This window comes from Populus nigra, chromosome 9 (genome assembly GCF_951802175.1).
Source record: "Populus nigra chromosome 9, ddPopNigr1.1, whole genome shotgun sequence".
NCBI classification, from domain to species: Eukaryota; Viridiplantae; Streptophyta; class Magnoliopsida; order Malpighiales; family Salicaceae; genus Populus; species Populus nigra.
In genome coordinates this window covers 3,455,370-3,468,458 of record NC_084860.1, presented here as the reverse complement: position 1 = coordinate 3,468,458, position 13,089 = coordinate 3,455,370, and the positions used below count along the sequence as shown (strand labels likewise).

Below are 13,089 nucleotides of genomic sequence, written 5' to 3'. Positions count from 1 at the left end.
CATAAAAAAAATTCCTAAAACTGCCTTTTGACAATAAATAACTGGATAACATCAAGTGTTTTTAGATAATTTTAAAAATAAAAAATTTTTAATTCAAAAATTTATAAGATATTAACTGTTAACTTAGATGTTAGATGACCTTACTTCTAATTTTATTTTTAAAGCTTAAATTTATTAAAAAATTACAAAATAGAATTCATAATTTACCATGTATTTGATATTGTGGTATATAGTGTTTCTTAAAAGTAATTTTTGTTTAAAAATACATTAAATCACTTTTTTTTTAGATTTTTTAATTTTATTTTTAATATCAACACATCAAAATTATCAAAAAAATACTCAAAAATATTTTTAGAATATACCTAAAAATAAAATTTCCGACACTCTTAAACATTCACTTAAAACTTGTTAAACTATAAAAAAAGATATAGTTTAAATAAATATAAAAACTAACCCAAAGATATATGAAACTTTAGTGCATATTGGATAGTATTATAAATGATGTGTTTTAAAGTGTTTTTTACTTAGAAATATAATAAAACACTATTTATTTTTAAAATTTATTTTTAATATCATCATATTAAATATTTTAAAAATATTAAAAAAATTTAATTTAAAAAAATCATATTTTAAACAAATATATTTAACTGTAATGCTAAACACGCTCTTAAACAAATATTTGGACCTCTGGAATAATTGAAGGACTAGATTGTAGTTTATGAGAAAGAAAGGAGTAGGAGTAGTGGCTATCATGGTCTGAAATCTGAAGAAATTCAACTGTTCTCCTCTCCTCTTTTTTTTCTTAGACGACAGAGAACACACGTTTCTCAAAAAAAGGAGCCAGACACCTCTTTTCTTCTTCCTCTCTGCTCCTCCTCCTCTACTGTAGGAATCTGAGAGAGAGAGACACAAATTCCTCTCTATCTGGAATCCAATTCCTAATCTTTCAAGAATCATCAGTAGCAGCAGACGGACAACCGCGCGCCTTCCTCAATACGCTACCGTTTCGAATCTGCGAGAAATGGCGAAGCGTGGATATAAGCTGCGTATCCTTTCTTTTCTGTCTTGATTTCTGCGTCTCATCTGTAATGTCCATGTTTTTAAGCTTTGAATCATCTTTAATTTTAGCTTCAAGCGTGTTTTTTAGGGTTTTTTTAGTGCTGATTTTAATTTGAGCTTGTTTTCGAGTTGGATTTTAGCTGTTTTTAGTTTTCTAAAACTTTGATTTTTTTTTAAAAATGATCTTTTTTTGGTTAACTGTAGAAATTTCAGGTTTTTATTTTTATTTTTTAATTTTTCTCGTGATTTTCTTGAAATGCTTTCTTTCCCTGCTTGAACGTAATTCAATTTCTTTTTCTTCATTTCTTGTTTTAGTTATAGTTTCAGGTCTGTACTTTTATTTATTTTTTTGTTACAAATAATTTGGCGAGAAGTTGTTTTAATCTAAGCTAAGAGAGAAGTATTTTGGAATCTTAGATCAGAATATTTTCAGTATATTTATTTTCTTGACTGAGATGAAAATAGAAGAATTTGTGGCTCATTCAACCAATGTGAACTGCTTAAGTATCGGTAAAAAGGCGTGTAGAATGTTTATCACCGGCGGTGATGATCATAAAGTGAATCTTTGGGCAATTGGCAAACCCACTTCTTTAATGGTTAGTTCTTATTCTTTCTGTTTTTATCTCTTGCCCACCTATTTAAAGTTTTCCTGATTCCGGTACTCTAATGTGTTCTTCTTGAGTGTGATTTATCTACTTGTTATCATTTGAGCTAGATCAGTGCATTAATTTTGCCACATTTTCAATCTGTTGTGTTGTATCATATAATATTGCATCTTAGAGGAAGTTTAGATTTTAACCTCCGATAGGATTTACTGAAAAAAGTGGAAAGTGGACTGTCAGTTTGGAATTGAGAATTACTTGAGTTTGAATCTATCATTAGAAAATGCTAGTGTAAATGGAATGGGTGCATCTGTTAGGTGGTGTTATTAACATACATAACTGTGGTTGTTTATTTATTGGTGTCGATATGCAGAGCTTGTGTGGTCATACAAGTCCAGTTGAATCTGTTGCTTTTGATACATCAGAAGTTTTAGTGCTTGCCGGAGCTTCTATGGGTGCAATAAAGCTGTGGGATTTAGAAGAAGCTAAGAGTAAGTTGATTGATTGATTGTATTCCTTGCTTAAATGAAGTGTTTATCATAAGGGTATGTAGTTGGTGTGTTTAACTATGGTATGAGAATTTAGCAATGTGATTATCCTTTTTAAGTCTTTTCCATATGTATGTTGAACTAGCAAATTATTAAGCATTTGGTGTGTTAGGAATCACTTTTGTAGTTTATAGTAAAAAACTAATCCGTTTGTTATTTTTCTTGAAGTGTAGTGGTTCGCACTCTTACTGGACACAGATCCAACTGCACTGCTGTTGAATTCCATCCATTTGGTGAGTTCTTTGCTTCTGGTTCCACAGACATGAATATGAGGATCTGGGATATCAGAAAAAAGGGCTGCATACACACGTACAAGGGTCATACTCAAGGAATTAGCACTATCAGATTTTCTCCTGATGGTCGTTGGGTGGTTTCCGGTGGATGTGATAATGTTGTAAAGGTAAATTATCAATCACACTATCCAAACGTGACTTTCATTTAGGTTTTATTTCCACTGTTTATTGGTGTTTCCTTGTTATTGTTGAACAGGTGTGGGATCTTACTGCTGGAAAGCTTTTACATGATTTTAAGTTCCATGAAGGACATATTAGATCCATTGATTTCCATCCCCTTGAGTTTCTCCTTGCTACTGGTGAGTTCATGAATTCTGTGTGTTAGTACCATGAACTCTGCTCACTTTTTTGTGTGTGAATGACACCATTATTGAGATGACAGGTGCCTTCCATCTTCTTTTCTGTGAAATTATTACCATTTCATTGGTAATTCTATTTTCTTCAATGTTCTAATTCATACTTGATTAATGCGCTTCATTTAGAACCTTATTGTGGTAAAATTTACATATTTCTTTGTTACTTTCTTTGCCCCCACCAGTCAACATGTTTTAACTTGAGGTACTCAACTACTATGTTGTCATAACCTGCAAATAATTTTTCAGGTTCAGCAGACAGAACCGTGAAATTCTGGGATTTGGAGACCTTCGAACTGATTGGATCTGCCCGACCTGAGGTATCTAAACTTGTGTTTATAAATTGAAACAATTTTAGTCATCAAAATGTGGTTAAATAAGAAAATTGGAGATGGGCTCACGACAACAAGCCCACTTTAAAGTCTCTTGTCAAGAATGTCTTGGAAGCAATCAAGTTTCAAGACATGTTTCATACATCTGATATGGTCATGGTTTGTCAGTTAATGGTGCGAGGCTATTATTCCTATGCTGATATGGAACCATATAGTGCTGATATTCAATAACTTTTGTAACCTAATCAGTTGAGATCTCTTATAACAATAGATGCTTTTGCTGTCCCAGAGTATGTGGTTCATCATATGGTCTTCAGTTCTGCCCTCTCTTCCAACTTTCTTTCCAGTCTCTAAGTTTCTTTACAGGCTGCACTAGGTTATCCTGTCCTCATTTGATTAATTTTTATGTTGGTATGTGGTTTTCAGGATGATTAATTACTAAATTCTTCCATTATGTTCCCTAAAAAAGTTATACTTCCACTTTTCAGGCTACAGGAGTGCGCTCTATTACCTTTCATCCTGATGGAAGGACACTTTTTTGTGGATTAGATGATAGTCTGAAGGTTTGGGTTTTTGGCATAATGAAACTGCATTATGTTATTTGTCAATTGATGTGGAGCTAAAAAATTATGCTTAAAACTGTAGGTTTATTCTTGGGAGCCTGTGATTTGCCATGATGCTGTTGATATGGGATGGTCAACACTTGGTGACCTCTGCATTCATGATGGGAAACTCTTGGGCTGTTCATTCTATAGAAACTCTGTTGGAGTTTGGGTTGGAGATATATCGGTAGCCTTTTCTACTCATGAACCTTTTTTCTGTTTATATGAATTTAGTTTTTATTTGATTTTCCAAACTTTCAAGGCACCATTAACCATAGTGTTAATATTTTCCTTTCTGTTTTAGTGCATTGAGCCATATGGTGATGGTTTTGTACCCAAAGAAAGTGAATGCACAGACCAGAAATTTAACATCCCTGGATGTAATTCTTCAGATAAAGTAGGAAGTGATGTGAGATCAACTTTGGGTTTCCGTTCTCCATCTCCTGACTACGAGACAAAGGAAATAAAGAACATATATGTAGACTGTAAGTTGATAATTTTGTTTTTCTACCAATAAGACAACTCTGGATATTCATTTTTTGGTTTCTTATTTGTTTATATGAGTGCATGAATTCTCCATGTCATCTGCATTCAAGAACTGTACCGCTCCCATAACTTCTAAGTAGAGTTTTATTTTTATCCACATCCAATATTTGCTTGTGGTGCTTGTTAGTTTTTCATTTGGTCGTTAAGCTGATGCCAAAAATATTTTAATATAAATTTTACTGGAGAATTTACGATACAGAGGCTGGAAATTGAGAGAGAAGTTTAAGAAGAAACTAGAGACTAAGAGAATACCATAATTAAGCCATCACAGAGTGATTTACTCATGGCATAGTATTGGTTCTCTTACAGTTCTCTAATGAAAAGTAGTTTTCACGTTTCCCTCTATTCTGCCAATTTATTTTTTTCTACTTTTCCCTCTATTCTGCCAATTTATTTTCCCATGAAAGATGCAGGGAATGTTTTTTTCTACCTTTGCCTCTATTCTGCCAATTTATTTTTCCATGAAAGATGGAGGGAATGTTTTTATCTATTAGTTTTATTTTTCTAACTAGAAAATGAGGACCTCTTTTGGCTCCTTTAAAATAACAAAAGGTTTTTTTCGAGAAGAAAATGTAAAAGCATTCCTATTAGGACCACTATATTCCGAAGTGGATTTTCTTTTCCCTGAAAACAAAGTAGAAAACATGAAAAATGTATTTTGTAGCTTTAAAGTTTTCAGATTTTTTTTAAGAAATAGGAAGCTTGGCTTTCTGACAAAATTCTATCCAGTGAACACATTATCGAATAGTTTTCTGCTTTCTTAAAAAAAAAATGGACAAGTTAAAATTTTCCAATAGTAAATGCACTCCCATTGTAGTCATTTAAGATAGTTGTTTAGGGATTGACTGTGTTGAGGAGGATTCGTCTTGAACGAAAACTGATCCTTTTATAACAGACTCCTTTAAGATGAATTGATTTGATTCTGAAGTTTAGCTTTTCTTTTCATTTTTTTTTTTTTTTTGTGATTTTGGATTTGAACCAAGTCAGGACTTCCAAAATTCATGTCTTTCCTAGTTCCTGGGCCATTTACGTGGATGTACAATAACCGGCCTATCCAAGCTAGAATATTCTGCAGGCATGGAGTGTGATTGTTATTTCCATTAATAATCAGCACATGCTGTCGTCTAGGCATGCATGGGGCATCCCTAGAATATTCTGCAGGCATGGAGTGTGATTGTAATTTCCATTAATAATCAGCACATGCTGTCGTCTAGGCATGCATGGTGCATCCCTACTGTCTACAATCTACGTTCTCTCTAATGTGCTTGTCCTTCTTTCATGTAAAGCTACTGGTGGAAATCCTGTTACTTTACAAAGAGCTGGTTCCCTGAATTCATCAAAAGAAGTCCTCTCACTGGATTCCAAGGAAATGAGTGCTCCTCTAACTGAGAAGCAGAGCCCTTTAATGGGAATGAATGCAAATTTGAGTGAACAAACTTTTGACAAATCTTTCATTGTCCCTACCATTGTACCTCGGGACATTCCTGTTGAAAAAGATTCTTCTAATTCTGGAAAGGAAACTATCAAGTTTACAAAAACCAAACCTGGTATGTTGCTCAGACCAGCTCATGTGCGGAGGCCATCAAATAGCAAGAATGATGTTGACAAGATGTCAGTGGCTCTTGAATCTGGAAATTTTAGCAGTGTTACAAGTGAGAAAGGAAGTGCAAGAGATCCCAGATTGCAATCCCAGATTGTAACAGAAGATGGAGCTCAAAAATCCCGTGAGAAGAAAAGCCCCAGTATCAAGGGTGTCACAGAGAAGTTTGAAAAAGTTTTATCACCAGAAACACCTAGTCAGGGAAACTGTAAGTTCTTGCTTTTATAAGAGGTTTTGTTTTTTAATAATTCTGATATCTCTATCTTCCATGTTCTTTTCCCCTGGGTATTTCCTGAGTAAGCCTTTTTCCATGTGTGTGTGAACTGCATTTTACTTGTCATTCACTTTTCCCAACAATTTTGGGTTGGCGAGCTGGACTGATGTCTTATCTACTCTACTCTCTCACTGCCTTTTCCATTAAGCCTGAGCCACCTGTTTTGCCAGCTCACGTATCTTAATCTCACTTCTCTATGAGATGTCCCCTGTCCTGTGATTTTTTCCAAATCTTTAATTTGTCAAAGCTGCATTTCATTTCTGATCATGTGGGATCTCATCTGGCCATCTACCTCGATACCTTCTTCTCATTCTTAGCCATGCTGACTTTATGAAGATATTGTTTGACTGCCATCGATTTAGATGACTAAGTATATTACTATCTGTGACTAGCTGATAAAGTTTCCATTTTTTCAATCATATTTGGCAATGTTTGCCAGTGCTCTTTATTGTACCCTTTATGATCAAAGATATTATTCAGAATCTTATCACCACCACCACAGCCTTTGGGTTGACATATATTGAAGCTTTCTCATTCTGGTCTAATAGAAAACCACTGGGGGCAATGAGCTACTCCGTGGAGCACAGCTTTCTTCCCATGCCTAAGTTCATCTTCTCCCATTCTGTGTTGCTTGCCCTTCAAAACCCCTCATTAGCTTTTATCGATGCTTTGATAAGTTTTACATATACATTTTGTTGACTTCCTGAAGTCAGATAAATGACTATAGTTTATCTTTTTGAAATGTAGATATGTGAAGCATATTCACACATGGTTTTATCTTTTTGGTTGATAATTTGTGATCTATCTTTTTATTAGCAGGTAACAACAATTTGTGTATGTTTCAGGTGACGAATCTGTTAAAAGCAGTAAAGAGATTGCCCCTGTTAAGATTGTCAATGGAGGTTTGTCCGGTGCTTGCCATGTGTTTGATTTTCAAGCATATGCAAAATGGATGGAAATTGATTTTTTTTTTTGAAATATTTTCATTCTGGCAGTTGCAGTGGTATCGGGCAGGACACGTAGTCTTGTTGAGAGGTTTGAAAGAAGGGAGAAATTAAGCAGCGAAGATCAAGAATTAAACACAAGTCATCAAGCTGTGCCAGAATCAAACAGGACCTCCACCACAGAAACAAATACGACCCCTCCTGTCATTTCATCAAATATGACTCCTCTCATGGTGCCTGAAACAGACAGAACTGCCACAATAGCACCTAAAATGAACCCTTGTTTTGTACCTGAAACAGATAATACAGGCTCCGCAGCATCAAAAATGATTTCTATTGCCATACCTGAGAAGGATAGAACAGCCACCATAGCAACTAAATCAAGCCCTCGTGTTATACCTGAAACAGATAGAAAACCCTCTATATCAACTAATATGATGTCACGTGTTATATCGCAAACAGATAGAACACCCCCTGTAGCAGCCCGTATGACCTCTCGTGTTATACCTGCAACTGATCGGACACCCCCAGTAGCAACTATTTTCACCCCTCGTGTTGTACATGAAAGGGACAGAACACCCCCTATTCCTACAAACACTGCCATGCGAACTCCCCCAGTAGCAGCTGTTATCACCCCTCGTGTTATTCCTGAAAGGAATAGAACACCTCCTGTTCCTACTAATACAACCACGCTTGTTATACCTGCAGTGGATAGAATACCTTCCATAACTACTAATTTTACCTCTCGCATCGAATGTGAAATGGATAGAGCACCCCTCAATCTGGTAAGATCTTTGCCTCCTTTATAGGAAGATTTTTCATGGTTCAAGTATAAGTGGATTTACAATTGGTTTGATGTTCTTATGGTCTGTATAACATAAGATCCTGCTAAATATATAAGAATCTCTGAAGTTTCAACTTGAAATGGATAGATAAATGTTGCAAGGAATCAGGTGTGATTACAATCAAGTTACTATCTTGAATTAGACATGAGATAAAAAAAAATATACATCTTCTATCTGTCGCTATAGATGTTGTCATGGAAATTTGAATCAGGTAACATCTTATATTTCCCAGCCAACCTCTCAAGTACTAACCTGAGATGACTTGAAGCATTGGATCTCTGAAATGATATTGAAGAAAATCATTTGAGACTTGGTTGTATTTTCCACCTCTGTACTATATACAGAAAAACTTGCCAAGTGTTAGCAGCACTGTTGGCCGCAGCGCTTGCTGCATGGATTAATGCATGTAGTTCATCTATTTGTGATTGGGCTACCTTAGTACTAAATGTAGAAAAACGTGCTTTCTGTTACCAAACTCTTGTTCTAATTAGAAAACCTAATAATCAAATTTCAGTTGTGTCTCCTTGAAAATTTTTTTACATAGCAAACACAATTTAAAGAAAATTTCTTTTTGAATAGTGTCATTTTTTCTGTGGGAATCTTTCTAAAATTATCAGCTGAGAGGCTGAACCAATGCTCATAAGATCCTGATGCTTACAAACTCAATCAAATGAATTTGTATGTGGCTGTATTATTCACATTCCACGAATCAAACTCAGTTTCTCTCTTTTGATGATGACAGAATGAAGAGCCTCAAATTTCTGGTAGGGACTCGACTTCTGCTAATTATAAGGATGTTATTGAAGATCTGATGCAAAGTCACGATGTATTCCTAAATACCCTTAAATCCCGCTTGACAAAGCTACAGGTATGTTGAGTTACTTGTGCCTATTGGTGTGCTCAAGTGGTGGATTTTTTCAATCGAAGATGACTTCTAGAAGCATGACATATTGACTATTCTAAAGATTTATTGTACTGTAAAATATGATAATCCTACTTCTGACAAAAGATCTATGTGCCTATTCTAGTGATTGACCAAGTTTTATGCATGTTTTATTTCAGCATCTTCATTATGGCTAAACATTCCTTTCTGGCACCTATGTTTTTCTTCTTGTTTTTTTCCTTTGGGTGGGAGGGGGAGAGGCAAAGTCGCTAAAATAGAAGCTCTGATGTTATTTTGCAGGTGATTCGACATTTTTGGGAACGAAGTGACATTAAAGGTGCTATCAATGCCTTGAGGAAACTGCCTGATTATTCTGTGGGTATTTATGGGAATGGTTCATGCTAGTGGATTTTTGTGTTGATAATGACAGTCTGCAAGGCTGTATATCTTGCACATTGATATTATTTAATCTTGTTGCAGGTGCAAGCAGATGTGATCAGTGTTCTCATGGACAAAATGGAGATTCTCAATTTAGATTTATTTTCTTGCTTGCTTCCTGTGCTTGTGGGCTTGCTAGACAGCAAGATGGAAAGGTAGCTTTCATGGGCATATAATAAGAATACTTTTAATGCTAGATATGGTCTTTGGGACTTTATACCATTTTACTGCAGTCCTTTCCAAATATCATCCAGTTTTGTCTTTAGAAGTGGCAAAGTATGACTTCATTTAACTTGTACAAAAACAGCTATGTTATCTGGTTTGCTACATAACTAGAGCTTCAATATGAACAAACGCAATATGTTACTTCTACTATTGAAGAACTATTTTCTTCCTTTTTAAGTTATAAATAAGCGGTCCCTCGAGTCCACTTGGAAGAGAACAATGGCATACTTTTTAGCGTGTGAAATTGGTAAAGGTAGGTTAGAGTCCTGCAGTCCACTTGGAAGAGAACAATGGCATAGTTTTTAGCGTGTGAAAATGGTAAAGGTTTTAAGGTAGGTTAGAGTATATGATTTGGTGCCAGACCATCATCAAATTATGAATAATTCTCATCAAGTGACCATATACTCCTACATAGGGAAATGAAACTGTCTCAAAACTGGCACTAAATCTGGAACTCAAAGAAAACTCTTGAAGATATTTGACTTAAAATGTTAATTTACAGGCATGCAAATATCTCATTGGAGATGCTACTGAAGCTTGTAGCGGTTTTTGGCCCGGTAATACAATCAGCTGTTTCCGCTCCTCCAGTTGTTGGTGTTGATCTTCATGCAGAGCAAAGGTGTTACTAATCAATATTTACATGGACTCACTTTTCTGTTACTGCAATGCTCTGTTAATCTAAGTTGTGTGATTCAGAACACTCACTTTTATAGGATAATGTGCAGGCGAGAATGCTGCAACAAGTGCTTTGCTCAGCTGCAAAAGATCCAGCAAATTCTTCCAGCACTAGCAAGGCAAGCATTCTATCTTGACTCTTGAGTACTGCTCCTGCCCCATTTTCTCTATGTTCTACCTATGATTGCGCGGTCAACTTAAACCAACACTGTGCATGGAAAAGGATTCCATGCTAAAGAGCTGCAAATCCTGTTGGCTTTATAACAGAAAACAAGAAGTCCTTTTCTTTGCAGAAATTTCTTGATCCTGCTCCATCGATTTATCCATTGTGGCTTTTTTTTGATAGATTCCCATGTATCTGAATGCTAAATGGTTTTCCTAGTCACTGATGTTATCTCTGTCAATTTTGCACAGGAGGGGCGGTTTATTGACAAAAAGTGCTCTGGAATTGAATCTAGTCCTTCAACAGTCATAGCAAATGGTGCCGTCTAGAATCAATTTCATCAGAAAATGTTGAAAGAGTGGCCCAACTGATACCCTGCCAGCAGAAACACAAGGAGCGTGATACTCCTTGCATCTGGTTTTGTCAAGCTCGCAATTTTGTTTTGGCGCTCCCTACTTCTTGCCATCATATTGGTTTTTACAACTACTACTGACGGCATCCTACAGCTAGAGAGTTTTGTGAGGCAAAGTGGCAAACATCCGAGTAGTAGCTTTTCTTGAAACTATTACCGCCGAGGACAAATTATCTCATCTTTCCAGCCATGGTCCTTTCTGAACTTCGCAGGAAATTTCACTTTGTAATTCTTCGCCTCTAGGCAGTACTATGTGTTCTTTTGTGCAAATGAATGTAATTAGTGCCAATTCATATGTATACTCCATTTGTTATATTCAATGAAAAGCATAAATTTTTTTTTTCTGGACCGAGTCCAATTCTAGTTTATCATTTAAATCATAGGTTTTCATGGTAGATTAATTTTTTACTTTTCAAAATAAAAAGTTCAGTAAATATGATCGATTAAATATTTGTTTTTTGCAATTTCTTTCTTGGTTATTATAAATGATTTTATTTATTTATTTACATAAATAATTATTAATTTATTTAGTTAGATAATTGTATTGATTTTTTTTAATATACATGTTAATTTTTTTATATAAAGAACACATTTAAATAGTATTCACAGTATTTTTTTGATAAAAAAATTTATAACGGGGGTTAAATGGCTGGCTACCAAACAAGCATGTCGAGTATTCCCTGTGAAGATGAGCGAAGGTTTGACGAACGGAGTATTGAACATGTTTCCAGTTCCGAGGAATGAAATTCGTTCCTAGGCACTTTCTTCCAGCCCTTTTTGTAAAAAAGCAAAAGCATTGCTTGGCTGGATGTCGCAATATCTGGTCAATTTTTTCTGGATCTTTTCTGGATTTTTTTTTATTCGATAAAATTTTATTTTCTGAAAAGTATATTTTATGGATCCAGGTGAATGAGTAAAATTCCGGCTATCCTAGACTTTTACAAGAGATGTACACCCTGACTCACGATTCTTGCTGTACAAATCTCAAATTCTTTACCATCATACTATATACCTTGGCCATCATACTATGTACCTTGAGAACTTCTCAAAACTCCTACTGTCACATGCTTTTATAAAAATTACGCGCGGGTTAATATGGCATACAAGAAACTGGCACAAGAGGTGCACGATATGGTCAATTTTTTCTGGACCATGTTATGCGTTAAAAGTCATTATTGCCTTTGAAGAGTGTCGCTGGCTGTGCCATTTCATGTGACAATGAAGAAGTGAAGATTTTGATAGATATGACCAAATCCAGCTTTGAATTTCGGTTTGGTCGACCTAAAAATGATGTTATAATCATGGTTGGAAAATTGTAATAGACAGCATACAAAAATGGTAAAGTTTATAGCTTCTTGTATGCCATATTTTAGCAAGTGATAGGCCATCACATGAGAAGGCCAATTTGATAGTGCCAATTGCCGATCATATATGGCCCTTTACTCCTTTTAATAGCCCAAACATTTGCCTTTAAATAAATAAAACATTTTCCTATCAATAATAATAAATAAATAAATAAAGGTTTCACTTTGTTTTCTCACTCTGTTTATTTGCAGTTTTATCACCATTTCCACGAATAACAAATTCAGTTTAACACAAATTTTAAACATTATTAGGTGAGAACACCTAACATAAGATATTATTTACACACTTATATGATCATAAATGATGAAGAGTAGTCCGTTGAGAAATTAGACTTTAACTTATGTTTTGATTTAATTTATTTGAATTTTTAGTTAAGATTTATTAATTAAACCTTATTTGTTGAACTTGATTTAATTGTTGTTGGATATTTTATTTAATGGATTATAAGCCTAATTGTTTGTTCTTTTTAAGGTTTTAATATTTATATTTTATTTTTTTAAATGTTAGACAATTTTAATTAATTGAATAAAAATTGTAAAGTTGCAAACTTTTTCAATCCCTGTTCTTCTTTTCTCTGCCTTTTTTTTTTCTTTGGCTTTTCTTTTTAGTTGCTTCTTTTCTTTCTTATTAGACTTTAAATATTCTCTGGTCCGCTTCAACTTTGGTATCGTAACCTGGTCTTTTAATTATTCTTATAATTAAACAATTTATAGGCTTGTGCAAGTCTTCAAATTCAAAAATCATTCATAAATCCTAGATATTATGGGAAACTTTCATCAATAATGATAAAGCACAAAAAAAATTAATCTTTTTGTTTACAACCCAAATAAAAAAAAATCATTGGGTTGCCACACTGGTGACACATCATTGTGTACTGCCACATCATCTAGTAGTAGAACAATAGCAACGCATCATCAAATATGTTATTTT

The 13,089-nt window shown here is 34.6% G+C and overlaps 1 protein-coding gene across 2 annotated transcripts; it reads left to right on the top strand.

Annotated features, from left to right (window-relative positions):
* Positions 1 to 769: 769 nt before the first annotated feature.
* On the top strand, positions 770 to 11,136 carry LOC133703348 (katanin p80 WD40 repeat-containing subunit B1 homolog KTN80.4). Of its 2 annotated transcripts, XM_062127819.1 has the most exons (18): positions 770 to 1,046; positions 1,525 to 1,655; positions 2,035 to 2,152; positions 2,383 to 2,609; positions 2,699 to 2,801; positions 3,105 to 3,175; positions 3,676 to 3,750; positions 3,833 to 3,976; positions 4,094 to 4,274; positions 5,622 to 6,143; positions 7,055 to 7,111; positions 7,205 to 7,938; positions 8,741 to 8,866; positions 9,182 to 9,256; positions 9,362 to 9,474; positions 10,047 to 10,163; positions 10,270 to 10,338; positions 10,634 to 11,136. In XM_062127819.1, the coding sequence occupies exons 1-18, from the start codon at positions 1,022 to 1,024 to the stop codon at positions 10,692 to 10,694; spliced, it is 2,949 nt and encodes a 982-aa protein (XP_061983803.1). In that variant the 5' UTR covers positions 770 to 1,021; the 3' UTR covers positions 10,695 to 11,136. The 2 variants fall into 2 exon arrangements, with proteins under 2 accessions (XP_061983803.1, XP_061983804.1); XM_062127820.1 differs by lacking the exons at positions 770 to 1,046; positions 1,525 to 1,655 and having other exon boundaries at positions 2,378 to 2,609.
* The last annotated feature ends 1,953 nt before the right edge of the window (positions 11,137 to 13,089 follow it).